Raw genomic sequence first — 27,984 nt, 5'->3', positions numbered from 1 at the left:
GTTGCAAGGGGGTCCCCACCCTGAGCCAGGGGCCCGGCCGCGTGGATGGAGCCCTGCGTGTGGGGGTGAGTGAGGAGGGACGGACAGAGCAGGTGTCACATGCAGAAGCTGAGTCTTTATTACAAAAGAGCAGCGTTATCCGGGGAAGAAGTCACACACCAGGGTGTTTGTAATAAAATGACAAAGCAGATGTCTTAAATAATTTACCGAGGGCAGAGATGGCTGAGAGCAGGCCTGCCCCTCCCCGCACCCACCAGTGCCCTGAGGGATGATGCATTTCCGAGCCTCATGGGAGGAGTGTGACCGAGCACCCGCGCATCTCCCTCCATGTGACTTGGGCTGGCGGGCAGTCACCGGCAGGTCATGAGTGGTCACGTGTGGTCATGGGCAGGTCACAGGTGGTACGAGCAGGTCACGGGAGGCCACGAGCAGGTCCAGGCGTGGCTGGGGCAGGAACAGAGCCCCTGAGCAGCCCACACCCCCCGGGCCCTCCCTGGGAGCGCGTGGGGACACACAGATCCTGGTACGAGGGCATGGTGGCCGACTGTGGCCGGCTCCATGCCATCCAGAGCTCCCTGTGTGCCTGCCGCTGTGCTCCAGATAGGGGAGGCGGGGGCACCATTGTCTCCCCCCAAGCCCCGCCTGCCACCCTGGGAACGGGGAGTTGGAAGGTGGCTCCTGCTCCTCGGGGGCCTGCTGGGCCGGGCTGGGGACACGGTCGGCGAGGTCAGCGGCTCTGGCTCCAGGCAGGCAGGGAGTCTTGCACACTTCCTGCTCTGCAGGGCCCATCAGCTCTGCAGGGTTTTCCGAAAAAGATCCTGTTTGTGCAAGTGTCTGTGCAGGTGTTTGTGCGTGGGGGGGGAGGGGGAGGAACCAGGAAAGATGCCTGGGAGGAGGGAGTTACCTGAAGGCACGTCTTCAGTCACGGATGAGAGACACGGTCATGTCACTGCTAGAGACGGGGAGGGGGAGGGGGTACAGGTCAGGTGCCTTTGGCGCTATAGAGCAGGAGGGAGCCTCCCACCACGTTCTCAGAGCCAGCTGGCTGCCTGGGGGCCCGTGGTGCCCACTGTCTGAATGGGCAGCGTCCACTGCACCCGGACAGCCACGCACAATGAAACTTTTGATCTGATCCCCGGAGGTCTCAGAGGAGTGGGTGAGGCTCAGCGAGGGGTCGGGCTGAGGTCACACGGCCAGGGGTCACAGAACAGGGGTCAGAGGCCTGCCTGAAAATGCCAGCTCACCCCTCTGCAGCCACAATGGCCTCGTCCAGCTCTTGGGACAGCATCCGGAGGTGCTGAAGTCCTGCTCCCACGGGCTCTAGGTCACTGTCAGACTCGCTGGAAGGAGGAAAAGCCACCCCGAAGACTGGAGCCCAGGCCCCTTGGTGGCACAGAGTGGGGAGATACCCTGGGAAAGTTTGCCAACCCCACCCCCTCCCCCCAGGAAGCGACCTGCCCACGCTCTGGAGCACCTGGAAACAGAGGGTTTGAGCCCATAAGGTGAAGGGCAGGTGACCTTGCGGGGGGTGGGGGGGGTGGGGAGCCCTGCTGCCCCCTTGGAATAGGAGCCTCAGCCCCCAGGTGGCTTCAGAACGTGCTTTTGGGCTAAGGGTGGCCCCGTCAGAGCCCAGCGCACGTTTTTGACACACAGGGAACTAAGGCCCTGGGGACACCCCCTGCTGCCTGGGCACCCCCACTAGCCGCGGCAGAACACTGTCCTCCTACCTGGGGGAGCACAGGGGCTCTGTCGATGAGTAGGGGCTCCGGAGGGCAGCGTCCCTCCTGAACCGCCGTCCTGGGTAGGCGCGTGGGCCCCTGTGGGCAGAGGGCCGGTGGCAGTCCTCCCAGGGGCCCAGGCTCAAGTAGGCGGGGACAGTGCTAGGCAGCCGGCTGCCCTTCTGGCTCAGGCTGTGCGCTGGGGGGCTGCTGCCCTTCTGTGGCCCTCTCCGCCTCCTGGCCTTCACATGGGTCTCCACCAGCCACCTGGTGCCGCTTTGGCAGGACTCCTGGATCCTCTGTGACAGATGCAGGGAAAGGTGAGCAGAGACAAAACAGGGGTGAGCTACCCCAGAGTATCTGGGCTGCAGACACCCACAGCTCCAAGCCTGGGGGTGGTGAGGACGGGTGTGGATGAGTCCACGGGAAACAGGCCGCTGTAGGAGCCTGCTCGGAGCCACCCAGGGAACGAAAGCCTTGGCCACGTCCAAATCCTCTTCCGGGACCTGTGACAACCCGTGACAACCCATTGACGACTGTGGCACGCATAGCAGGCCCACACGCCTGGCCTGGCCTCCAAGACCTGCCTCCGCCCTCACATGTGCATTCACCATCCCTGCAGGTGCAGGTTTTTCCCAAGGGGCTGGGAACCCCCCTGGGGCCCCTCACTGCCCCGGGGAGCAAGCCCCAGCTCTTGGGTCTCCCATACCCACCTGGGGGGCTGTGAGGCTCTTCTGGCCCAGAGCGTCTGCCCTGGAGGCCGGTGTCCAGGGGTTAGAACGAGACCTGAGTTGCATGTGGTGAGTGGCATGGCCATGTCAGACTCTCTCATTCCATGGCCCCAGGCCCCAGGAGGAAAACCATCTTCCCAGGGAGGGATGAGCACTGGGGCTTGGCTCAGAGACCTCCCAGCAGAGGGTCTGTCCGCAGGTTCTCGCCCGCGATTTCCAATCCCCAATCAGACCCCAAGGGGATACTCCCTCCATTCTCTCCTTGGGGTCTGTCCTTTCTAGGTGACACCTTCTCCCATTTTTGGGCAGGAACACCTGTTCACCTGGAGAGCCCACGGGTACCTCACATCTACATGTGACATCTTCATGCCACGTGTGTCACACAAATCCCTGCAGACCTGCCTTTGGACCCCCTGTGAGGCCAGACCTCCAGGCCCCTGCACCCCTACCAACCAGCTGAATGCCGGGTCCTGCTAATTGGGCCCGATTCTAACGCTGTTGAAATCCTCCCTATTGACTCTTGGGAGAGTCTAAACACCTCCAGCCTTGGGACCCCTGCCTTCTCCCTCATGGGGGACCCACCCCTGCCTTCCCCCTCCCCAGGACCTCTGCCCTCCCCCTCCCCAGGAACCCCTGCCCTCCCCTCCTGGGGACCCCTGCCCTCCCCCTCCTCTCTCTCTGCCCTCTGGCCACACCCAGATTTCTCTTCTGTGCCTCCTTCCTCCCTGGATGTGGACTCACACTATTTCACTGCAGGTGATTCCGTGGTGGCCCCCTCAGGAAACCCCACTTCCCTGTCATGCCCTGGTGTGCTACCCTGTTACTACACAGCTTGGTCACCTTGCACGGTGGGTCCTCTAGGGCAGCGTTTCCATTCACTCAGACCACTGCTAGTTGAGCCCAGGCAAAGCCAGCACTGGGGTGCAACCACAAAGCCCGACCCCCACCTCCCCGTGGCCTCCTCCGAGGCCCTCGCAGGCACCGGCCGTCTGGCACCCGCGAGGCCCTGGGTGAAGGGACAGTTCACATCACCCACATTACCTGGGACACAGCACCCAGTGCGTTCTTAGCGGAGCGAGCCGCTGCCTGGAGGCCCTGCTGCCCTGGCTCGGGGCTTTCCAGTTCCAGGCGTTTCCAGGAGGGCCCCGCCCCCAGGTTGAGGCTGACGGCTCGAAGGGGCAGCCTCCTCTGGAACTGTCTGCACAGGGAGCCCAGGGCCCCGCAGGAGATGTCCGGATGGCCAGGGGCGCGCAGCACCACCTCGGGCTCCTGCAGCTGCTCTCGGTCCTGCCGCCCGGAGGCCCCCACGCCTGGCCACTTGGAAGCCATCGGCCTGGTCCAGCGTCTGTTCGGCCCACCAGATGCTGGGGAGGAGGCCAAAGGCAGGTCAGCAGGGCATCCCGGGCCCCAGTGCGCACAGGCTGCTCGGGCGGGGCGCGGGGGTCCCTGGGGTGCTTCCTGGAAGAGGGGTCACTCTCCTGGGAGAGGCGGAGGGTGGACAGCAGGCCGGGCCTTCCGGGCTAGGGCTCCCTCCGCCGCGCTTTCGCGCCCCTGCCCGGACCCCGCCATCCATTTGCATCTCGCAGTCCCCAGACGCCCCCACCCACCTGCGCGCCCGCCCTGACCGAGCCCCCCGCCCCGGCCAGGCCCGTGGGGACCGAGGCCGAAGGACCCCACTGACCCAGGGGCCCGCCGCGCCTGCCGCACGCCCGCACCGGCTCCGCGCCCACCCGGCGGGTTTGAAACTCCGCGCGGAGCCGCCCCCGGGACCGTCCTCGCAGCTGATTGGCCGCGGCCCCTCAGCCCGGGCTCCGATTGGCCCCGGCGCGCGCGGCCGGGAACGCTGGCCTCCCATTGGTTGGCTGCCCCATTCTTGCCCGGGCCGCCCCGCCCGGTGGGCTCGGGGGTCACGCGCTCCGCCGGGAGAGGGCGTCTCCTCGGGGTTGCCGCGCCCGCGGAGCGGAGTCTGCGAGCCTGGCTCGGGTCCCCAGACGCACCGCTTCCACTCGGGAGCCTGGAAGGTTCGGGAGGGCGGGACAGGGCAGGGGCGCGAAAGCGCGGCGGAGGGAGCCCTAGCCCGGAAGGCCCCTCACCCCTGGCCTGCACCCCCTCACCCCTGGCCTGCAGTGCAGCCCCCAGACAACAGCATCCCAGCAAGCTTCGCACCCTGCCCTCCCTCTTTCCCGCGACCTCAGGGCAGACCCCCAGCCCCCGCTTCCAGGCTGCTGACCTCTGGGGGGTGTCTCCGCCAGCGCCCCCCTTCCCCCTTCGTCTCTCTGTCCCCTGTTGGATGACCCCACCCGTCGGCCTTAGAGTCCCCTCTCCCCGCGGCTGGGGCCGCGTGCCCCCCACCCCACCCAGCCCTTCGGGGATGACTTCAGAGGACCCTCCTGGCAGCCAAGGAGTAGACGGGGAAACTGGAGTCCAGGGAGGCCAGGCTGGGCTGGGCCCCGGTGGGCTTCAGTTTGTGGATGGTAGGATTCCCGGTGTCTGGGACCCGGGTCCCTGCGCCCCCTCCTCAGATTTAGGGCGTCAGTGACCAAAGGACCAGCGATGGCACCTCGTGCCCTTGACCGCTCAGGCCTAAAGAAGAGGCCAGTGGAGCAAGACTCCGCGGGGTGGGGGTCCCGGCGCAGAGGGGCCAGCACCCAGGGGGGCACCCCACCCTCAGGCCTGTCAGTGAGACAGACGTTTCCGGAGACAGGACTGCACCCTGAGTGCTGCGCTTTGATTTTCGGGTTTGCTGTTTCACGGCCGGACCCCGCAAGCCGCCGCCGCCGCCAGGGAGGCTGCTGTGCCCGCAGGCCCCGCTCTCCCGCGCGGAGGCCGAGTGTGGCCCGCCGAGGTCGAGGTCGGCCGCAGGGGCCGCACAGATCGGGTCAGTTCTCGCCTTTCCCCGTGACACAGGAGGGGGAAGCAAGCGCGGTCATGGTCGGGGACACGAGCTCGCGGGGGGGGGGGGGGACGCGAGGACGGCGGGGACCAGAGGGCTCCCCGAGCTGGGTCCTGGGGGCGTCGCAGGGCAGCCCGCGTCTGTCCAGCCCCGACGGCGAGCCCAGGACTGAGGCGGTATTTTCATCGTCATTTCGGGGGACAGCACTGGCGCAGGAGGGCGGCTGTCCCTCCAATCCGGGTGCAGAGTCGCGCGGAGCCCAGGCCCGGTGTCTCTGGCTTTGCAACCTGAGCGCGTGCGCTTTGATGGCGCAACCTCCTCAGGTTTGAGGGGCGTGGAGGGGGCTTGCCCGGCGCGTTTGGGGCCTCCCACATGGTCCCTCGGAACGTCCCCGCCCCAGCAGTGGCCATGGCAACGCGGGGAGGAGGGAGAAACGTTTTCTTGTGAATGAGAAGCTCTCCCTTATCGTGTGCGGGTGCAGAGCTGGGGGGGGGGGGGCTGCGGGGGTGGAGGGGGTGAGGGCGGGGCTGCGGGGCAGGGGGGCTCCAGCTCCTCCTTGTAAGGAAAGAGCACCAGTCCCAGGAGGACGCTCCCGGGGTCCAACCGTGGCCTCCACCGGAGAGGAGGAGAAGGATGGAGGATGGAAGGGGGCCTGTCCCGCCCTGCCCCACCCTGGGGGCTCCAGGCCAAGGGCAGTAAGTCCAGCAGTTTCTGGACCCCGTGGGATGCTCAGGGCTGGAAGGACCAGACCCTAAACATGTGAAATGCCAGGACCGTGCAGAGCTCGGGGTGAAGAAGGCGGGTGAGGGACAGAAGACCCGTCCCCAGCACCACCTCCCTCCAAGGCTGTGGGGTGGAGAAGGAGCCTGGCCCGGATCCTGAGGCCCTGCACAGCCTTCACTGGGCTCGAGGAGCGGTGGGCATAGACAGCTCTGTCTTCCTGAGGGCTGTTAGGAGGTTCGTCTGGGGGCCCGTGTGGAGGCAGTGGCCCGAGCATCTGGCCGCAGCCCACTCCCACCTCTGCCCACAGAGGGGCCAGATCTATCAGCTGGACCCCGGCAGTGCCCAGTGCCTTTGCACCTGCTACAGGGGAGGAAGCAACCATCGCTGGCAGCAAAGTGCCTGACATGAAGGGTCTAGTATAGTGAGTATGTGAAAGCAAACGGCCACGTAACCGTCATGGTGGGGGGGACAACAGGGTCAGGACCCTGGGAGCAGCCCCCGCCCCGCGTGACTGCCCTCCTCCTCTCCCCCTCCTTCCGCCTTTGTGGCAATCACTTTTGTTTTCTCTGTACTTGCCACACCGAGATGCCCATCCCTGCGCCCTGTGCATTAGGACCCTCGAGGAGGGTGGAGCAGAGGCCATGACCCCTGTGCCCTGTGCCCTTGCCCCCGAGCTGGGAGGGCACCCAGAGGGGCTGAACCCTGGGGGCTGAGTGTGGGGGCTCAGGCTGGGCCTCCCCTGTGCTGATGGCTCCTGGGGGGGTCCTGGAGGGGCTGGGCCCCTCAGCTTCCTAGGGGGCGCAGGGGAGGGGATCTTCCAATCTCCGTGGGGAAAACAGGCTTTTGGAGGGTGGCAGACAGCCAGGGGCACCAGTTGGGATGGGAGAGGCGGGGAGAGCCCTTTGCACGGGGGAAGGGGGCTGACGATGCAGTGCTCCCCCCCCACCCCCGCCCTGGGGCGCCCCGGTGTCAGTGTGGGGTCACGGGGAGACAGGCCTCAGAGCCCCTGCACCGCCGCTTCCATTGGCCGCCAGGTGGCGCCAAACACCGAGCCTTGAAGGCATCGATCCCAGGGGACTGGAGGGGCTGGCAGGCGGGCTGGTGGTCTGTGCCTGGGTCCCAGGGCTCAGAGACCCCTGAGGTGAGACCCTCCAAAGTGGGGCGCAGAGCTACCCCACAGCCCGCCCCTAGCGCCCCAACTGTTCCCAGCCCTGTCCCCTCCCTTGCCCCATTTCAGAGCCCCCAGAAATCTGCTTCTCCCCACCCCCGCCCCCAGTGTCACCTCCTCTGGGAGGGCACACAGTCTGGGGGGAGAAGAGGAGGAAACAGGAAAGAGGGGAGGCAGGGATGGGACTGGCGGCAGGGACTTGACTGGGCCACCAGGCACCGCACGGTTGTGCCCTACCCATCTTCTCTGGAAACGCTCTGCTCGGGAGGGGGTGTCAGGAGGCCTGGCTGCGGCTTAGGGCTTATTGTCCCACCCAGGGGGGCAGGGCCAATCCCCACACCAGGTGTCTGTCCCTGGGGAGATTACTGCACCCAAGCACACACCTCCCTCCATCCCTGGCCATGGATGCGGCTCTGCTCCTGAATGTGGAAGGCGTCAAGAAGACCATTCTGCACGGGGGCACCGGCGAGCTCCCAAACTTCCTCACGGGGTCCCGGGTGAGTGGGCTGCTCTCTGTCCAGAGGGGGGATCCCCCCCACCAAGCTCCAAGGCAGCCCTTCTGCGTCCCCACTGCGCCATGGGCTTTGCCAGAACACGGCCAGGTGGGCAGTCCAGGGTCATTGGCACCTGGGCATCAGGGAGGCTCTGACATGCTGCCCGTGCCCTGGAAAGTTCTGATCCTGTGGGGTCAACTGTGGGGCACATGGTGGGGGGCTCTGGGGATTTTCTGGAGCCTCGAATGTTGAGCGAGAAGCAGAAGCCCTGGGAATCTTGGTTTCACCCATATGTCTCTGATGGACATCCCTGGATGGCGGACTGGCTGGGCCCAGGGCCTCCAATCTGGGGCCTCTGGAAGCAAGGACTTCCCCACTGCAGTGCCACTGCTGCTGCTGCTGCCACTGCTGCCACCAGAGAGGGACAGGGTCCCCCAGGAGGGACTGTGTGTGGGTGGCGGGGGGTTGCCCTGCGGTGAGCTGACTGAGCAGCCCTGTGAGTGCCGGCGGGAGCCTGTCTCAGACCAGGGTCCCCTCCGTTGGTGACCAGGTCATCTTTCACTTCCGCACAATGAAATGCGACGAGGCGCGGACAGTGATCGATGACAGCAAGCGTGTGGGCCATCCCATGCACATCATCATCGGGAACATGTTCAAGCTGGAGGTCTGGGAGGTGCTGCTGACATCCATGCGCGTGGGCGAGGTGGCCGAGTTCTGGTGCGACTCTATTGTAAGTATGCTGCCTGCCCACACTTGCCGCGGCCTCCTGCGTGGGGGGCCACCTGCATCCACTCCCCCCGCTGCCACGCTGATGGAGAAGAGACCCCCAAAACAACATGCTCCCAAACCGACAGCCCGTGTGGTGGTGGGGTCCAGCGCTGCCCCCCGCCCCCCCACTGCGTGCGCAGCCATCGGATCCCATGGGACTTTGCCTCCCCGCTCCGTGGCCCACATGGAAATGGCCAGACCCACTGACGTTTAAATGAACGTGTCCTACACAAACCCCGACATGTATAGGAAAGTCAGCGAAAGGTACAAGGAAGCCCCCTGATGACCCCCCTCTCACAGCAGCCACCTTGCCTGGGACCCAGGCCTGCTTCCTGCACCCCTGCTACTTTCCTCCCTCACCCCACATGGTTTAGGCCACGCCTCCTCATGTCCACAAATACTAACGTGTACGTCTGTGAAATATTAACGGAATGTTCTCAACATCATGATTGATGATATTAATGGGGGGATAAGTGATGGGGTGGTGAGCGAAGGCCTCTTCTAGAATGTGCTGGAGGAGTTCCAAACACTAACATCCCTGTTTCACTGACGAGGACGCATAAGGGACAGAGAAGGGAAGTGACCTGCTGTGGGTCAAATGGATTAAGAGTCAGGGTCAGGGGGATCTGCAGTCCCCTCACAGCTGACCCAGCCTGGCCCGCCGCCTCCTCCCTGGCATCTTGGGTCACCTGCACACACCAGGTGAGCTACGTCTGTTCACTACCGGTCCTGATGGTTTAGCAAGAGGTGAATTGTGTTGTGATGAGCAGTCTTCAGACAATGGTTTCCTTGCGGTGTTGGGTCGTTTGAGGTGATATCTGCCGGCTTTGCTTATGGGAGGACAGCCTTTGTGGCTCTGACCTTGGGGCCACGTGGTAGCTGAGGCTCAGCCTGGCTCGCAGGCTGGGAACCTTGGTGCCGTGGTGACCACTGCGTTTCCGACAGCCCGCTGTGTCCCCTCCCGACCCACGCGTGCACACATGCACACACGCACCTGTATGCACTTACTGCAGCCGTTTATCCCGTGATGTGCCCCCCTTTCTCCATCTGCACACCTGGGAACCAATTCACCCTCCTGTCCCCTCGACCCATGTTATTCATAATCCAGTCTTGGCGTCGCTACGCAGCCGCCTGTCCTGTGCCTGCTGTGTGTCTGTCTGTCTGAAAACACTCCCTGGGCACCAGCTTGGAACCGGGCTGTATGTTAGGAATGAAACAGACCAAGCTCTGCCCTGGAAGGAACCCAGTCCTGTGGGAGGCATGCACGCTCAGGCAATTTCAGTGCAGGGCAGCTGCACATATGGGAGGGCAGGCCTCTGTGGGGCCATAGGCCATGGGCAACTAGCGCTTTAGAGTCTTGAGGAATCATCATCATCAAGATGCTGTTGGACTGGGGATTGGAGGGTGAGTAGGAGTTCTCCAGGTCTACCCGCAGAGAGAGAGGTGGCATCCGGGATGCTGGTCTGTCTGCAGGATTTTGTGCTGGAGCCCAGGACTGCAAGGCCAAGGGTCGCAGACTCAAATTCCACGGGGGGCCAGGAGTTCTGGCTGGCCGCAGATCATCTGCCTGGTCCAAATGGGGCCGCCGGTCCTCAGCTCTAGCCAGATGTCGGGCATGTGGTCGGGGGTCCTGAGCTTTTAGGATGAGCCAGAAATCTGAGTCCCTTGGCATTTGAATGTTGGTTACCTAGTCGACCAGGACTGCACACATGAAGGATAGGACAAAGCCAGACCTGAAGAATGTTGTCTGTGACCAGCTTGTAGCCTCCAGTGTCAACACAGCCCTGCACACAGAGCTGCACTGGGACCTTGAGGCCCAGGAGAGGCGTGGGGATCCCAGCGCCCCTGGCCCGGCTCATAAACTGGGTCCCAGTCCCTGGGGCTGGAGCCCCACGCGTGGCTCTGCTGTTCTGCCCACCCCTGTGCCAGGCAGGTGGGCTGGGTTGGAGCACAGGACCGGGCCTGCCCTCCCCACCCTCCTGCTGCCACCCAGTGGGCACAGGACTCAGGATCTGTCCCTGGCCTTCCTCCTCCTCCTCTTCCTCCAGCACCCGGTGCCCCCCGAGCCCTCTTGCTGCCCGCCGTTCTGCTTCTGCTAGGATGCAGGTGTCTCCTGCCTGGGCAGCCACCTGACCCGGGCCCTGGCTCAGTGCCCTTTCTGGGAGGCAGGCCTGCGAACTGGAGCTGGGGGCCGTCCCCTCCCCCTCCTGCCTGCCACCCCGGGTTAGAGGGGTGCTCTCCCTCCCTAGTTCAGCCTTGATCCCTGTGGCATTAACGACCATCTGGTGGCTTCTGTCAGGAAGGAGCCTCGGGCTGTGTTCTGGGCTAATCCTGGCAGGCGGGGGCGGGGGGGGGCTGGGCAGGCTGACCTTCCCTGACTTGGGGGATGCACTGAGTGGCTCCTGCAGATGCCTAGGGGGGCCTGAGACGGGCTGTCGCTGACCCCGTGCAGGAAAGGGGGGGCTCTCTGATACAGCTTGTGGATGGGGAAGCGGAGGCCTGCAGGGCTAATTTACCCGCCGCTGTCCACACAGCCTGGAGCAGGGGTGTATCTGTCCCGCCTCTAACCCACGATGACCGCACTGTGACAGGTGCACACACAGGTTGCGGCCCAGGCTCCCTCCTCATCCCCAGTAGCACCAGCAGGAGGCCAGTCCAGCCCCTGGAGCTGCCCCAACCCCCACAGCCCAGAGACCCCCCCAGGCTCCGGTCTCCTGGGGGACAGAAGTATGCCAGGGCCGAGCACAGGCACCATGTGTCCTCCACAGGCATGCTGCAATCCAGGCTCTGTGTTCCCAGCTGTGCGACCTTAGGCATGTTACTCGGTCTCCCTGGGCTCTGGGGTGCCCCCTCACTCACCCTCTGATGGGAACAAGTGCCTCCCTGGCCAGGTCACTTAGAGATGGGCAGGAGGAGTTGCCAGGGGCACAGGCAGCCGCAGTTCATAGCAGGGGTGGGCAGGGGCGGAGAGCAGGGGGGCCGGGCCGGCTCTGAGCACAGGGGCCCGTGCCATCCGCTGTCTCCCCCCCAGCACACAGGAGTCTACCCCATCCTGTCCCGGAGCCTGCGGCAGGTGGCGGAGGGCAAGGACCCCACCGAGTGGCACGTACACACATGCGGCTTGGCCAACATGTTTGCCTATCACACGCTGGGCTACGAGGACCTGGACGAGCTGCAGAAGGAGCCGCAGCCCCTCATCTTCATGATAGAGCTGCTGCAGGTGTGCCCCGGGGTGGAGGGGGTGCAGGGGGCGGTCCCAGCCCCAGGGAGCCTGGGTTGGAGGGTGGGCAGCGGGTGACCAGTGGCCTGGGGCATCACCTGCCTTCTCCCTAGAGCATGAGATGGTTCACGAGCCACACCCTCGTTTGTGGGGTGGTGGGAGAGCATCAAGTCCGGGTTGCGAGTCAGTTGATGGCCAAGGATGAGGTTACACCTGAGGGCTACGTGGGTGAACTGATAAATAAGAGAACTGTGTCCACAAAGGGCCTTAGTGGGCCTGCTCGGACAGTTGTGTGGTTTGCACACTGCACAAGGGCTTCACCTCTAAGGACGTTATAGACTTTGTACACCTGAACCTTTAGGGTGACGCTTTTCCAGCAGTTGGCAATAAAGGGTCTTGTTCTGGACAAACAAGTATGGTGACTCTTCTGAGTATTCAAAGTATGATGTTGACAAGGGCCATGTATTCCTAACATGCACAAAGGTGCTGCTTTAGCACAGGCCCCAGGTCCAGGGCTCCATCCCCTGTGTCTGTGGATGGGCCCAGCCCACGGGCTTGTGCTGCTTTCCTACCCCATGGACCATGCAGAGGCAGCAGGGGGGGTGGGTAGCCAGGGTCCCCGCCTCACCACCAGCTGCTCCTGGGGCAGGTGGAGGCCCCAAGTGAGTACCAGAGGGAGACGTGGAGCCTGAACAATGAGGAGAAGATGCAGGCGGTACCCATCCTCCATGGAGAGGGGAACCGGCTCTTCAAGCTGGGCCGCTACAATGATGCCTCCACCAAGTACCAGGAGGCCATCGTCTGCCTGAGGAACCTGCAGACCAAGGTTGGGGGCACTGCGGGGTCGAGGGGCAGCTGTGGGGTGGGGGGGTGGCTGTGGGGTGGGGGGGGGTGGCTGTGGGGCTGGGGGGGCAGGCAGGCCAGGCTCACGGCAGGCATCCCGCCCCCTGCAGGAGAAGCCCTGGGAGGTGCAGTGGCTAAAGCTGGAGAAGCTGATCAACACCTTGATTCTCAACTACTGCCAGTGTCTGCTGAAGAAGGAGGAGTACTACGAGGTGCTGGAGCACACTAGTGACATCCTGCGGCTTCACCCAGGTGCGAGGCAGGGACAGGGGCAGGGTGGGGTGGGACGGAGTGGGCAGGGGCAGGCAGGTGCGAGGTGTGGAACGGGGTGGGGGGGTGGGGCAGGTGCAATCAGGTGCAGTGGGCAGGTGTGAACAGAACAGGCGGGTGCACACAGGTGCGAGCAGGGCAGTGCGGGGCCTGCGGGGGGGCAGTCATGCTCAGGCACCCACCCGCTGGGACTCCCACCAGCCGCTGGCCCCTCCCCACCAGCAGGTGTTTCTGTGCGGAGGTGAGGGCTGCGCTGGGTCCCGGCCGCCCTCCTCCTGGACACCGGGCACTGGTTCACCGCTCACCTCGCCTGGTCTGGCGCCTGGAGCAGCTGCGGGGCAGGCACGCGGTGGGGCCCAGAGCCCTCGGGGAGCCTGTGGGGGAGAACATGAGCAGGGTCCCCGCGAGGGACAGGAGTGGGTCCAGAATCGTCCCCATTTACTGCCCAGGCCGCGGCTCAGGGACACAGAAAAGTTAAGGATCACGGTCAGGGCCAGGAGTTTTGTGGGCAGGTGAGGCCTGGTCTCCCCGGGGCTGCCTTCAAGGCTGGGCTGATCCCCTTCAGGAATCGTGAAGGCCTACTACGTGCGTGCCCGGGCTCACGCAGAGGTGTGGAACGAGGCCGAGGCCAGGGCGGACCTTCAGAAAGTGCTGGAGCTGGAGCCATCCATGGGGAAGGCTGTGCGCAGGGAGCTGCGGCTTCTGGAAAATCGCCTGGAGGAAAAGCGGGAGGAGGAGCGGCTGCGCTGCCGGAACATGCTGGGCTAGGGTGCAGAGGGCCTCCCCTGCCTCCCCAGCCTCCCCTGGACTCCCCCTGGCCTCCCCAGCCTCCCCTTACCTCCTCTGACCTCTCCTGCCTCCCCTGGCCTCCCTTAGGCTCCTCTGCCTCCCCTTCCCTCCCTGGTCTCCCCTGGCCTCCTCCAGCCTCCTCCAGCCTCCTCCTGCCTTCCCTAGGCTCCCTGGCATCTCCTGGCCTCCCCTTACCTCCTCTGGCCTCCCCTGGCCTCCCCAGCCTCCCCTGGACTCCCCAGCCTCCTCTGGTCTCTCCTGCCTCCCCTGATGTCCTCCATCCTCCTCCATCCTCTCCTTGCCTCCCTGGCCTCCCCTTACCTCCTCTGGCCTCCCCCAGCCTCTCCTAACCTCCCTCAGCCTCCTCAGCCTCCTTTTGGTTATTTCTGTAGCTCCACACCCATCCTCTAGAAGAGCGTGGGCTGGCTGATGGCACTTCCTCCCCCACCATCCCCACTGCTTACTGACACCACACTCCTGTAGCCAAAATCCTGCGTTGCGCTTCGTCCTCCCTTGTCTGTCCTCCCTTGACTCTAAATGAATGAAACCAATAAATAGAGTAAGTTCCCCACAGGCCCTGCGTGGTGCTGTGATTGCTGTTCTGAGGCCCCGGCCCCGGGCCCCAGGGTGAGGCTGCTCTGGGTGGTGGTGGGGGCGCTGCACACGCCGCACACACCGTGATGTGGGACCTGCCCCCTTGTGTGGCAGAGGAGGTTTGAGGTCTGAGCCCCCGCCCTGGGGAGGACAGGGGCCCACTGGTGCTGGGTTCTGCCCCCGAGGTGCGAGGCCGCAGGGCAGGAGGCAGGAGGTCAGCCTCGGGGGACACCGGGAGCCGGGGAAGCCACAGCAGGACTTTCCTGAGGTCAGTGAGGCTCTCCCCAAACACAGGACCCCCAGCAGAACTGAGGCGTGAATGTGCCCCCGACCCTGACGCGGTGGGAGCTGCCCTGGCCTTGGTGCTGAGGCCGCGGTGGGTGGGTGGGCAGGCACGGCCAGAGACTCTCACCCCGCCACAGAGTCCATGGCACCCCCCCATGCCATGCGGTCCGGGGACTAGGGTCAGCCACATATGGCGACACGAGGTCCCGAGCCCCCGACTCAGCCTCAGCCAGAGGCCACCTCTACCTCCGGAAGCCTCGCTCTCCTCATTCCTCCCTGGTAGTGTCTGCCCTGCCAGGCATACTTCTCACCCTGGTGTGTGTGCACATGTGGGTGTGTACATGAGAGAGAGGGAGGGAGAGGGCAGGAGGGAATGCAAACCCTGCAGCCTGCCTGTGGCCCTTACACAGCCTCCAGGGAAGTCCCACTGGCCATGGGGCAGGTGGGGACAGGAGGCCTGGGGACATGGGCAGAGCATCCCGTCCTTTGCAAGGGCCCAGTTTGCAGACGGCCAGCAGGGAGCACCGGGAACAAGGGGCCAGGGGTCCCCGGGTGGAGGGCTGGGGCCTGGACCTGGTGACAGTACACAGCGCGGTACTTCCCCACGAGCCCTGACCTCCTGCCCCATGGGCTGCTGGGACTAGGCCTCGGGCCGCTACAATGATGCCTCCACCAAGTACCAGGAGGCCATCTTCAGCCTGAGGAACCTGCAGACCAAGGTTGGGGGCACTGCGGGGTGGGGGGGGTGGCTGCGGGGCTGGGGGGCAGGCAGGCCGGGCTCACGGCAGGCATCCCGCCCCCTGCAGGAGAAGCCCTGGGAGGTGCAGTGGCTAAAGCTGGAGAAGCTGATCAACACCTTGATTCTCAACTACTGCCAGTGTCTGCTGAAGAAGGAGGAGTACTACGAGGTGCTGGAGCACGCTAGCGACATCCTGCGGCTTCACCCAGGTGCGAGGTGGGGACAGGGGCAGGGTGGGGTGGGACGGAATGGGCAGGGGCAGGCAGGTGCGAGGTGTGGAACAGGGTGGGGGGGTGGGGCAGGTGCAATCAGGTGCAGTGGGCAGGTGTGGACAGAACAGGCAGGCACTTAGACACAGATATGTGCACACATGCACATGCAAGCACACAGGCATGCATGCACACAGGCATGCACACATACAAGTGCACATATGTGCGCATACACATGTGCACACAGGCACAATGCAAAAGGACACACATACATGCACATGTCTTATGTACATGTGTGCACATATGTGTGTCTAAGTGCATCGCATCTCTGTGTGCACATATACATGCATACATGGTGCACTTCTAATGTGCATGCATGTATGTGTGCCTGTGCCCATGTCCATGTGTGCCTGTGTGCATGTGCACCCGGATGTCTGCACACAGATGTGTACACGTGTGCACACGCATGTGCACCATGTGTACATGTAAGGGAGAAAAGAAGCGGGGAGAATGGACGAGGCAAAGTCTGACCAGTGAGTCATCTGAGAGGAGGGGACCTGCCAGAGGCATGTGCCAGCACTCACCCCCCAGTGACCCTATGGGTGGGGTCATTATTGTCCCAGTTTTCAGATGCAATGGGGAGGCTGGGCTCTTATAGGTGAGGGCAGCTGAGTCAGCGACTAGAAGGAACCTGACCCATGGGGCAGAGACCTCCTGCAGCCCATGTCCACCTCACCCAGATCGCTGGGATCGCAGGTCTTGTCCTCCCCCGTGTGGGTGTGGAGGCAGCGGGGGGGGGGCTTTCTAACGCCCCTTCACACACTTGCTCTCTGTGCACTTACCTTTCAGGTTTGCTCTTCTTTTCTCCTGACAAATCCCTTTGCTCGGTTCCTGGACTGGGAGCTGCTCTGACAGCGTCTCTGTGCCAGCGGTGGCTCTAGGACCGGCCACTCAGCTCAACATCCAGTTCTGTGGCAGCTGTGGGGGTGGGGGACCCCCACTGAGGAGCAGGGACACGGCCTCTGGGTCACACCCAGAGCCTGCGAATACGAGAGGTTACATGGTGCACGGTAGTCAAACCTGCAGATGGAACTGGAGTTTGCCAATGAGCTGACCCTGACGTAGGGGGACCAACCCAGAGCATCTGGCGGACCATGGGGACCACGAGGGTCCTAGACACGGAAGAGGGAAGAGGAGGCCCGAGTGAGGACAGCGTGACAGGGACCTTGCCAGACACTGCTGGCCACGAAGGTGGAGGCAGAGGCTACATGCCCGGGGACGCGGGTGCTCCCCAGAAGACAGATTCACCCCCAGAACCTCCTAGAAGGAGCCCAGCCCTGCCAACCTCTATATTTTAGCCCAGTGAGACCCATTTTGTGTGTCTGAACTCCAAGGCTGTGAGGTAGTAAGTGCCATGTTGTTTTAAGCCACCTTGTTGGTGGGAACCTGTTATGGCAGCCAGGACCGTGGTGTATGTGCAGGCGGCAGGCCCAGCGTGGACTGGTCAGCGACACGGGCAGACTCCTGACAGACAGGCACATCCCTGAGCTCAGCTCCCATGTCAGCTGCCACACCAGGAGGTCAGCAGCGGCGCCCAGGGCCCTGGCGGGGCGAGGGGATCACCAGGGCGTCTCCCTGGAGGTCCTACTTCCCTGTAGGCCAGAGACCTGGTCTCCACATCCACCCTCGTCTTCCTTTGCTCCGTCGTCCTCCACAATATACTTCACCTCTTCTGTGTGAGTCCCAACTTTCAACCTGTTCACAATTGATATTCTTGGGGGAGCCCGGAGAGTCCTACCCATGCTGCCAAGACCTCAGTCAACGAAGCCAGCTGGCCCCATTGTTTTGTTTTTCTTTTTTTAAGATTTTATTTATTGATTTATGAGAGACACAGAGAGAGGCAGAGACAGAGAGAAACACCCTTTATTTGATGAATTCGGTCACTACTTCAGCATTTTATTTTCCTTGCAGGGGATGGGAGGTCGGGGTGGTGGGCCCAAGGTTGCTCTTCCAGGTTGGCACCTTGAACTCTCAGGCCCAGGATGCCATGGGGTTTGTGGAAATTCTAAGTAGCCAGCTTCTGTTTCTTTGTTTACAATGATCTGGGTGCCAAATGAGGTCTTCAGGATGTTTGAGGAACAAGCAGCTGGGAAGAAGTGTTAGCAGACCACCCGCAACCTACTCAACCCAGGGGCACCCATCCATCTTCATTCTAAAAGAATGAGGCCCAGAGACTCCTGAGTGGCTCGGTGGGTGAGCATCTGCCTTTGGCTCGGGTAGTGATGCCAGGTCCTGGGATCGAGTCCCACACTGGGCTCCCTGCAGGGAGCCTGCTCTCCCTTTGCCTGTGTCTCTGCCTCTCTCTCTGGGTCTCTCATGAATAAATAAATAAAATCTTAAGAAAATAGAATCCTCAACTCTTCATGTTACAGATTCTTAGATCCAAGTCTTCCTTCCCAGCCCTCTACTCCAGGGATCTAAAGGTTTGTTCTTTGGGGGGGGGGGTGCAAACGATTCCCCTTTGCCTTCACAGTAATCAGGGGTCTCTCGCTTGGATTCACGAACCCACCCACAGAGGATGAGAAGCCCCTAGCGCCCAGCTCTGTGGAGGAGCCTGAGGACCTGGGTGCGTCTCCCACCCAGCAAACCCGGGAGCCGTCTGTGAGCTGGGTTGGCACTGGGCAGAGGGGAGTCAGGGGAGACAGAACCCGCCTGCCGCGATGCCTCTACGGATTTTGTGCCTCTTCCTCCAACGCCTGATGGGGCGCTGCTTCTCGCCTGTTTGAGAACTAAGAGCCTCAGAAAGGGAGCGCGTGGCATAGATCAGATGCAGCTGCGTTTTCCATTTACACAGACCCTGCTTCCTCCCGGGCTGGAGCCATGCCCCTATGGCTGCCCATCTCCCCATGGAGCATGGAGCCTGCCACACACAGTAGGCACTTGAGAAGTGCCAGCTGAACATAACTCAGTAGCTCAGTGCCCAGGCTCTCCTGTCACCAAGACCTGTGCTGCCCTTCCATGGAGCAGGGGACAGGGGATGCAGGAGCGGATGCGGGAGTGACATGTGACTGAAAGGACTGTTCCTAGGCCCTCTCCTTAGCCCTCAGCCCCCTGGGAGCAGGGGACGAAATACAGCCCATGTGCAAACCTGGTATGCAGTGTCTTTATAAATAAAGTTTTATTGGAACATGGCTATTCCCATCTGCTGCTTGCCTTTGCAAGTAAAGGTTTTTTTTTTTTTTTTAAAGATTTTATTGATTTGTTCATGAGAGACACAGAGAGAATGGTGGAGACACACGCAGAGGGAGAAGCATTCTCCATGCGGGGAGCCTGGTGCGGGACTCGATCCCAGGACCCCAGGGGTCACACCCTGAGCCGAAGGCAGATGCTCAACCACTGAGCCACCCAGGTGCCCCATGAGTACAGTTTACGGTCATTTGGTCGCACCCGTCCTTTCAGGTCTCATCTGGACCTGCTTTCCCACGACGACAGCAGAGCTGAGTAGTTGTGACACGGGCATCCTGATGCACAAAACCTGCAACACGTGCAGTCTGGCCGGTTACAGAAGAAGCTGGCCGAGGCCTGCCTCAGAGGACTATGGGACACAATGTGGCAGGAGCTGGGTCCCCGAGTCTTACATGGAGGGAGGTTGTGGCCGCCAGGAACATGCATGCATGCTGGACTCTTCCGCAGGTGGGAGGGGGTCTTTTGGGAAGAAAGGGAACTTATGTTTTAGGGGCTCTCCCACTGGTGAAGCCTCAACCACTGGCCAAGCAGTCTGGGGATGTGCTACTGCTCCGGTGACAGCCTCCTGACTTCTGCTTCTGTGTCTGCATGGGGCCGGCTCCCAGCTCACTGACCGGCTGCGGGACAGAACCAGGGGCTTCGGGACAAGCCTCAGGTGCCTTATGTGTTTGGAGAGGGTCACTGAAGGGACACACAGGGCAACTGGGGGTGGGATGGTGCTGGGAGGCCCTGGGGATCTGGAGCTGGATGGGGACCGTGCTTGGGCTGGGTTGGCATGGATGGGCCCCAGGCCTGGCAGTAAGTGGACCTAACCTATGGGGTCATTGCAAGGAACCCAACTGGGTGGTGGATGCGAGGGGATGCTGGTGCTGGGGGCCCCGGAGAGCAGCGTGCTGGCTCCTCATGCCAGGGTGGGCAGGGGGACAGCAGGCTGGCTCCTTGTGGGCAGGGGGGCTGGAGGGACAGCAGGTCAGCTCCTCGTGGGCAGGAGGACTCCATGCCGGCTCCTTGTGCACGGGGCAGGGCGGGGGGCACTGGGCTGGTGGTCCTGCTGCTCCTCCAAGGCCCAAGGCGCCGGCACCCTGACTCCTTCCTCCTCCACATCCAAGCAGGTCAAGCCCTGTCTTAGCCCCTGAATCCATCTGAGATGCACCCGTTCTCAGCCTCCGCTGCCATTGCAGGGGCTGCACACCCTCCTATCTGCAGACCCCACGTCCCCTCAGCAACCGGTGATGCCTCTTCTAGGCGCAGACCTGTCTACGTGGCTCCCACTCAAAGTCCCCCCAACAGACACACAGCTCCTCCTCGGCTCTGCCTCCTCTGCAATTGTGAGAGGCCCCCAGACTCCCATGGCCCCAGGGCCTCTGCACATGCCATCCCCTGTAGGCAGAGCAGTGTTTTCTGCCTGCCTGGCTTGCTGGTGACATCTGCTCGTCCTCTGGGTCTCGGGGCCACCCATCTTCCTCAGGGAGGGTGCGTTCCACGGCCCACATAGGACCTGTGCTCCTCCTATGGGAATGAGGCCCCTCCTAGAATTCTGCACTGTGTGTGTGACTGTTGGGTCGGTGGCTGTGTCCCCCACCAGGCAGCATGGGTGGGAGGCACCATTACGTGGGTGCATCTGTGGCTGAGCTTCAGGAGGCAAAGACTGCATGTGTGTCAGTTCACACCCACAGCCCCAGGGCACTGTGGGCAAGCAAGCCAGCCAGGATGAATCAAGGGTGCGGCTGAACAAGGACTTGGGTCAAGCTCATGAGGATCAAGGGAATGAATGAATGAATGAATGAATGAATGAATGAGTGAATGAATGAGAGGGCCTGTCGGGTGCAAACATGATCCAGACACAGGCTGCCCTTGGGGAGCTCACGCTTGTACTGAGAGAAGACAGAGCCACCAGGAGGGCAAGGGTCAGGGCAGGACCAGCCCTGCTGCAGGGAGGTGGACTCGGGGGACTGGCGGGGGGCCTGGTGGGGGAGCCTGGGGCTCTGCAGGCCTCGGTGTCACGAGCAGTGCCTGAGGAGGGGGCACTGATGGGTGGGATCCCCCAGCCCGCCACACTCTGCTCTCATCTGTGTGAAGTCTGTGGTTCTCATGCAAGATTTTGTTGGAGACAAAGGCTAGTGACCCAGAGGGGCTCCAGCGTGTGACCCGAGAGGGAGGGGAGGCCAGGGTCAGGGAGAGGGGGACATGCCAACCCCGTGGGGTTGCTCCCACCTGGAAGTCATGCTGGGCTGGGCTTCTCAGGTTCCTGGAAAAATCCAGAGCAAAGCCGTCCTGCTAGGATGGGCTGCATGCTTTGTGGCCGCATGGTCTGTGTGTGGCTGCCCAGTTCCACTATCCCGGCACCCGAGAGTGCAGCCGCAGACTCTACCTAACTGACAGCTGGGGCCGTGTTCCAATAAAACTTTATTTATAAAAGCAGCTGACTCTGGAGAGTGGGGCGCTGTGAGCCCTTGGGGGCCATGCTTGCAGCGCTGGTGTTGTGGGTGGGGGCGGGAGGGCATGTCTTCACCTGCTAAATGTAAAAGCCTCCCCCTACAGGTTCCAGGAAGCTGAGCGGTGGGTGCAGCCAGCTGGGGGGCCACCTGCAGTGTGTGCTGGGGGTGGGGGGGCCCAGGGGGGCCTCGCGGTTCTCTCCAGTGACAGGCATGTGATGAGCTGTGGGGAGATGTAGGAGACACGCTTCCCGGAGCCGCCTTCAGCATCCTGCCCTGATGGAGAGGGGCGCGCATGACGGTCTCAGCTCCCCCCACCCCCTGCTCTGCTGGTCGGTGGGGCACCTGCTGGGTCCCCATGGGCTGAGAGGCAGCCCCATCCGTGCTGGCCGTGCATCACTGTCGTACATGTGCCCAGGAGGCCCGGGATGTAATTTGTTGTCAAGATGACTGGGTTTGGCTTGGGCGTATCGGAGGGATAAAAAGCTATTTCCTAGTGTCTAAATCTCATTAAAAAAGCAATTTTGCAATCAATTACAATGCAATTTAGCCACTAACTGTTTAATTATATATATATATAAAAAAGGGAAGATCCTCATATTTATGAGCCAGGCCGAAAGAGCCTGTCTTTGGAGGACTCTCTGGAGCAGAACGAGTGGCCGGCTTGGCCCGATTATACTGAAGCTCAAGCTTCCAAGTCGATATATTATATGCGCCCGCGGAGGTCGTATCGCTGTGAGCATATGGGAGTGGGAGAGATTCATTTTCCCGCAAGAGCTTGGACCCTTCTTATTCTATCATGTGCTGTAAAAATTGTATCATCCGATGTGGCTTTTATTAAAGGAACATTATTTCTATAAATTATTTTTTAATGCTGTGGGAGAGCATGGCTTCTGGATCAGCCTGGTGAACGCAGTGGGGATGGCAGAGAGGGGATGCGGGCGAGCGGAGCCAGGTGGGGAGGGGTCCTGGGCGCCCCTGCGCACCTGCACTGCGGTGGCCCTGCCCACTGGCCTCCTGTCCTAGTGCCCATCACTGGCAGAGAGCACACGGGGACCCGAGGGTCAGGGCCCTGCCTGCCAAGGGTCTCTGGGGGCAGCAAGCGGCGGGAGGGTTTCGACAGGTGCGCTGGCGGCAGACAGGCAAGCACCGGCATGTGTGCTCGCGTGGACAGAGTCCACGGGGATGTTGCTTGGGGGCTTGAAGATGCAGGACATCACCAAGGGGAATGATTCATTTCTGTCCTGGGCACGTCCCCGGCATGGCTCGAGCCCAATGCCCCCAGAGCGTTGGCTGCAGGTTTTGTTTGCAGGAACTATTAGACTTTGCGTCAGAAAAATCCCGTTCCCATCCTCAGGTGGAGTCCCAGCAGTGGCCCCACTGTGAGCCTGGATTCTGGCCACAGACCGAGGATTGACCGCAGTCACAGGCTGAGTTCAGGCTATGTCTCCAGGGTGATCCTGGCCCTAGACTGAGGTCCATGCACCAGCGCCAGCCACATGTGTGTCCTCACATGGTTGGAGGCACCCCTGGCCTTCCCTCGGAAGTTTGTGCACCCCAGAGAGCACAGCCATCCCTCCCGGCACTTGACTTACAACCAGGTCCTGTGTTAGTGACACTGGGAGCCTCCACAGGTGCAGGTGGCTCCCCGAGTTTGCTGCAGACAAATAAGCTCACCTGGGGGCCTGAGAAGATGAAGCAAGTGAGCATCCACCCAAACCAGCTCTGATGGGCACCCACAGGGGCCTGAGTCGTGTCCCTCCACATCCCTCAGCCCAGGGGGAGGGATGCTGCACCCCTCAGTGCATGGAAGTGGGAAGGTGGCCATAGGGAACCAGGCACATCTGGCGCCTATCCCCTCCTCACCCTCATCCTGTGTGTCCAGCCTCCGGACGAACCTCTCTCGAGAAGTAAATCACAGGGTTGGGACTTTATTAAAGCTGGAGACAAGTATCATTCTCAATGGGGAAACACTGGGAGCCTTTCCCCTAAGATCAGGAACACGACAGGGATGTCCACTCTCACAACTGCTATTCAACATATACTGGAAGTCCTAGCCTCAGCAATCAGACAACAAAAAGACATTAAAGACATTTGAATTGACAAAGAAGTCAAACTCTCCCTCTTTGCAGATGACATGATACTGTACATAGAATAATCCAAAAGCCTCCACCCCAAGATTGCTAGAACTCATACAGCAATTTGGCAGCGTGGCAGGATACAAAATCAATGCCCAGAAGTCAGTGACATTTCTATACACTAACAATGAGACTGAAGAAAGAGAAATTAAGGAGTCAATCCCATTTACAATTGTACCCCAAAACATAAGATACCAGGAATAAACCTAACCAAAGAGGTAAAGGATCTATACCCTAAAAACTACAGAACACTTCTGAAAGAAATTGAGGAAGACACAAAGAGATGGAAAAATATTCCGTGCTCATGGATTGGAAGAGTTAATACTGTGAAAATGTCAATGCTACCCAGGGCAATATACACATTTAATGCAATCCCTATCAAATACCATGGACTTTCTTCAGAGAGTTGGAACAAATCATCTTAAGATTTGTGTGGAATCAGAAAAGACCCCGAATAACTAGGGGAATACTAAAAAAGAAAACCAAAGCCAGGGGCATCACAGATTTCAGGTTGTACTACAAAGCTGTGGTCATCAAGACAGTGTGGTACTGGCACAAAAACAGACACATAGATCAATGGAACAGAATAGAGGATCCAGAAGTGGACCCTGAACTCCATGGTCAGTTCAACAAAGCAGGAAAGACTATCCCCTGGAAAAAAGACAGTCTCTTCAATAAATGGTGCTGGGAAAATTGGACAGCCACGTGCAGAAGAATGAAACTAGACCATTCTCTTATATCAGACACCAAGATAAACTCAAAATGGATGAAAGATCTAAATGTGAGACAAGATTCCATCAAAATCCTAGAGGAGAACACAGGCAACACCCTTTGTGAACTCGGCCACAGCAACTTCTTGCAAGATACATCCATGAAGGCAAAAGAAACAAAAGCAAAAATGAACTATTGGGACTTCATCAAGATCAAAAGCTTCTGCACAGCAAAAGAAGCAGTCAACAAAACTGAAAGACAACCTACAGAATGGGGGAAGATATTTGCAAGTGACGTATCACATAAAGGGCTAGTTTCCAAGATCTATAACGAACATATTAAACTCAACAGCAAAGAAACAAACAATCCAGTCATGAAATGGGCAAAAGACACGAAGAGAAATCTCACAGAGGAAGACATAGACATGGCCAACAAGCACATGAGAAAATGCTCCGCATCACTTGCCATCAGGGAAATACAAATCCAAACCACAATGAGATCCCACCTCACACCAGTGAGAATGGGGAAAATTAACAAGGCAGGAAACCACAAATGTTGGAGAGGATGCGGAGAAAAGGGAACCCTCTTGCACTGTTGGTGGGAATGTGAACTGGTGCAGCCACCCTGGAAACTGTGTGGAGGTTCCTCAAAGAGTTAAAAATAGACCTGCCCTATGACCCAGCAATTGCACTGCTGGGGATTTACCCCAAAGATACAGATGCAGTGAAACGTGGGGACACCTGCACCCCGATGTTTCTAGCAGCAATGTCCACAATAGCCAAACTGTGGAAGGAGCCTCGGTGTCCATCGAAAGATGAATGGATAAAGAAGATGTGGTTTATGTATACAATGGAATATTACTCAGCCATTAGAAAGGACAAATACCCACCATTTGCTTCAACGTGGATGGAACTGGAGGGTATTATGCTGAGTGAAATAAGTCAATCGGAGAAGGACAAACATTGCATGGTCTCATTCATTTGGGGAATACAAAAAGTAGTGAAAGGGGCTAAAGGGTAAAGGAGAGAAAATGAGTGGGAAATATCAGAGAGGGAGACAGAACATGAGAGGCTCCTAACTCTGGGAAATGAACACGGGGTGGTGGAAAGGGAGGAGGGCAGGGTTGTGGTGACTGGGTGACGGGCACTGAGGGGGGCCACTTGATGGGATGAGCACTGGGTGTTATGCTATATGTTGGCAAATTGAACACCAGTAAAAAATAAATTAAAAAAAGAACTCCAATTAAAAAAAAAAAAACCTGGAGGGACGTTCCGCGCCATCCTCATCCCTTCCGGATGGCCATGGGCTCTTCCTTTGATGCAGCTCTTTCAGGTGCTATGATGGGAAGCCATCTGCCGTGCTGATGCTGCTGGCTTGTCCCCTGCGGTGCCCATTGTGTGCCAGATGCCGTGCTTCTGCTTGTCCTTGTCATCTTCCGGAACCCTCACTGACAACCCTGTCAGGTGGGTGTTTTTGTTTGTTTTTGTTTTTCATTTTTTAAGATTTTATTTATTTATTCATGAGAGACACAGAGAGGCAGAGACACAGGCAGAGGGAGAAGCATTCTCCATGCAGGGAGCCCGATGTGGGACTCGATCCCAGGACCCCAGGATCACCGCCTGGGCCGAAGGCAGATGCTCAACCGCTGAGCCAGCCAGGTGCCCCGGGTCAGTGTTCTTCTTTGCTCACATTACACGGGGGTCGGGGGGGGCAGTAGCTGGTGGTGACCCCACAGGATGCAAGCCTTGGCCTCTCTGATGTTAGGGAGGGTGATTTCCAGCCCTCACACTCCTCCACACGAGGGACAGGGAAGGTGGCAGGCACGTGGTGGTGAGGCAGCACGGAGCCCACTCCTCTGCAGACCCAGCAGAGAGAAGTCACAGAGCCGTCGCCCCCTGGTTCTGTTGGCTTGGACTTGTCCCGGGACCCAGCAGCCTCAGGTGGACAGACGGTCAGTTCCCCGGGCGTGTCCAGGGCCTGCCTGGCCAGTCTTGACCCCTCTCTGCTTCTGCTTGATCCCATTCTCAACCAGACTGGCCCCGGGCCCCGCCGCACAGACAGGACTTAATTACCTATTGATCTCCTTGCAAAGGTGCATGGCCTTCTGTCCCTGCAGTGCCTCTGTGGCCTGCGCACAGTCTGGTGGGGAAGACGGCTCGATTCAGGATGTCAGGGATGTCGGGGGAGCCTGGCTCCTGGGCGAGCAGGAGATGGCACAGGACCTGGAGCCACTGGCTGTGGAGGGAGTGCACCTAGGCCCCTGCGGGCCCCACAGGCCGTGGCGCCACACAGGGAGAGCCACCACCAGGAACCAGAATAGCTCCCTGTGCCATGCCGGGCTGGTAAAGCAAGTCGGGGTTCTGTGTACATAGACTTCTCCACCCAGGTGTCCCTGCTCCATCCATGCAATTCCCTGCAGGCTCCCCTGAGTCACTGTGTTCCCTGGCACTTGACCAGATGGCATCCTCTCTCCTGTGCTTCCGGTTCCCCAGGGACCGTCTGAAATACTGGCCAAGCACTCTTACCTCCAAATTATATTAAGGAGTTTAATTAACAGAGATGACTCCAAAACCCATAGATCACAGGCTAAGCGTACATGGTGCACAGACACACATGGGCTGGGGCTGCCTCCCCCATCCCTGGGGACCTGGTGCGTCATCCATAGCTGTCAAGTTGAGTCCTGACCTTCCTTTGTGTCTCAGGAACAGCTCTGGGATCGGGCATAGACTCAATAATTCAATCTTGGGGGGCACCCAGGTGGCTCTGTGGTTGAGTGTCTGCCTTTGGCTCAGGTCGTGACTCCGGAGTCCTGGGATCGAGTCCTTCATTGGGACTGCTTCTCCCTCTGCTTGGGTCTCTGCTTCTCTCTGTGTGTCTCTCATGAATAAATAAATAAAATCTTTTTTTTAAAAAAAGTATTGATGCAATGAAAACCCACCTGTAGCCACCTAGATGGGGGGGGGGAGATTACAAACGCCTTTGATGTTTCCTCTTCCTTGAGTTCCCAACCCTCTCTGAGGCCATTACTGCCCCGAATTTTATGTTCATCATTCTTTGGTGCAATTTCCCCACACACTTGCATATTTCCTTTGTGATCCATGGTGGACGCTGCCTGCAGGCGAGCTTGATGAGGAGTCACTGACGTGGTGCCGTGGGATGGCTTTTCATGAAAGTGTGTGGCTGTATCGCCACTGCGTCTGGTTCAGAATATTTCTGTCTCCCGCAGAAAGATTCCCTGCGCCCACCTGCTGTCAGTTAAACACACACACACGCACACATCCCAGCGGGCATGAAATGTATCTTGCTGTGATTATTTAATTTGCATTATCTTAAAGATATTTATCTTAAGGATTTATTTTAAAAGACTTGGCTCATTTTTAAAGTTGTATCACTTTTGTTATTGCCGTCAACTCATGGGACTCCTTACGCATTCCTTGTGAGTCCCTCCATCTCAGTCTGTATCCTGCTTCTTAACCTGGTTCATGGTATATTTGGAGACAGGAAATTTAAATTTTGATAAATTTTTTTTCTTAATGTATGAGTATTGCTTTCTGCAAGTTAAGAAGCCTTTGCAAGTAGGAAAAACTCAGTGTTGCTGTGCATATCTCCTGCTCCTCATCTCACACAGGGCTCTTCCCTCCTGACGCATCTGGTCACCCATCACGTGTATGGGTTCCCCCCACCGAGCACTTCTCCACAGCACCAGCCAGGGGTGCTGCAAGTTCACTTAATTGGCACCCTGCCCGCCTGCAGCCAGCAGCAGATCCTGGGGGACTGGGGACTAGGGCTCAGCCCTGTAAGGCCGCCCCCACCCTGCCTCACTCAGGTCCAGGTGTCCCCTGTGCTACTGACCAGCCAGCTCTAGGTTCCCGTGACCCCCTATTTCCTTGGTTTCGACTCATCTGCTGGCGTGGCTCCCAGACCTCAGGAAGCAGGTTGCTGTGTTACTGTAAAAGGAGGTAACTTCAGAACAGCAGACAGAAGAGCTCCGTGCCCAGGATGAGGTGTGC

The 27,984-nt window shown here is 59.9% G+C and overlaps 2 protein-coding genes across 5 annotated transcripts; one reads left to right on the top strand and one right to left on the bottom strand.

The window, feature by feature from the left end:
• Window positions 1–95: 95 nt before the first annotated feature.
• PIMREG (PICALM interacting mitotic regulator) lies at window positions 96–4,409 on the bottom strand. 4 transcript variants are annotated; one of them, XM_055306866.1, is made up of 6 exons: window positions 4,131–4,409; window positions 3,491–3,813; window positions 1,728–2,017; window positions 1,245–1,340; window positions 905–949; window positions 96–794 (listed from the first exon to the last, which is right to left on the bottom strand). In XM_055306866.1, the coding sequence occupies exons 2-5, from the start codon at window positions 3,776–3,778 to the stop codon at window positions 919–921; spliced, it is 705 nt and encodes a 234-aa protein (XP_055162841.1). In that variant the 5' UTR covers window positions 3,779–3,813; window positions 4,131–4,409; the 3' UTR covers window positions 96–794; window positions 905–918. The 4 variants fall into 4 exon arrangements, with proteins under 4 accessions (XP_055162841.1, XP_055162837.1, XP_055162838.1 ...); XM_055306862.1 differs by having other exon boundaries at window positions 905–952; window positions 4,131–4,407; XM_055306863.1 differs by having other exon boundaries at window positions 96–444; window positions 905–952; window positions 4,131–4,407.
• Window positions 4,410–5,890: 1,481 nt separating this feature from the next.
• AIPL1 (aryl hydrocarbon receptor interacting protein like 1) lies at window positions 5,891–13,657 on the top strand. Its single transcript, XM_055306861.1, has 7 exons — window positions 5,891–6,486; window positions 7,100–7,730; window positions 8,278–8,457; window positions 11,527–11,715; window positions 12,365–12,541; window positions 12,669–12,810; window positions 13,394–13,657. The coding sequence occupies exons 2-7, from the start codon at window positions 7,635–7,637 to the stop codon at window positions 13,594–13,596; spliced, it is 987 nt and encodes a 328-aa protein (XP_055162836.1). The 5' UTR covers window positions 5,891–6,486; window positions 7,100–7,634; the 3' UTR covers window positions 13,597–13,657.
• The last annotated feature ends 14,327 nt before the right edge of the window (window positions 13,658–27,984 follow it).

This window comes from Nyctereutes procyonoides, unplaced genomic scaffold (genome assembly GCF_905146905.1).
Source record: "Nyctereutes procyonoides isolate TBG_1078 unplaced genomic scaffold, NYPRO_anot_genome, whole genome shotgun sequence".
In the NCBI taxonomy this organism is placed as follows: Eukaryota; Metazoa; Chordata; class Mammalia; order Carnivora; family Canidae; genus Nyctereutes; species Nyctereutes procyonoides.
The sequence above is the reverse complement of the archived record's forward strand: the minus strand, read 5'-3'. Positions and strand labels throughout refer to the sequence as shown.

Bases quoted from the DNA above. Each gene is read 5' to 3' on its own strand.
- PIMREG (XM_055306862.1), bottom strand. From the start codon at position 3,778: ATGGCTTCCAAGTGGCCAGGCGTGGGGGCCTCCGGGCGGCAGGACCGA. The intron at 2,018-3,490 runs GTAATGTGGGTG...CATCTGTCACAG, and splicing joins CACTGGGTGCTGTGTCCCAG to AGGATCCAGGAGTCCTGCCA. The intron at 1,341-1,727 runs GTAGGAGGACAG...TCCTCCTTCCAG, and splicing joins GAGCCCCTGTGCTCCCCCAG to CGAGTCTGACAGTGACCTAG.
- AIPL1 (XM_055306861.1), top strand. From the start codon at position 7,635: ATGGATGCGGCTCTGCTCCTGAATGTGGAAGGCGTCAAGAAGACCATT. The intron at 7,731-8,277 runs GTGAGTGGGCTG...GTTGGTGACCAG, and splicing joins ACTTCCTCACGGGGTCCCGG to GTCATCTTTCACTTCCGCAC. The intron at 12,811-13,393 runs GTGCGAGGCAGG...GATCCCCTTCAG, and splicing joins CATCCTGCGGCTTCACCCAG to GAATCGTGAAGGCCTACTAC.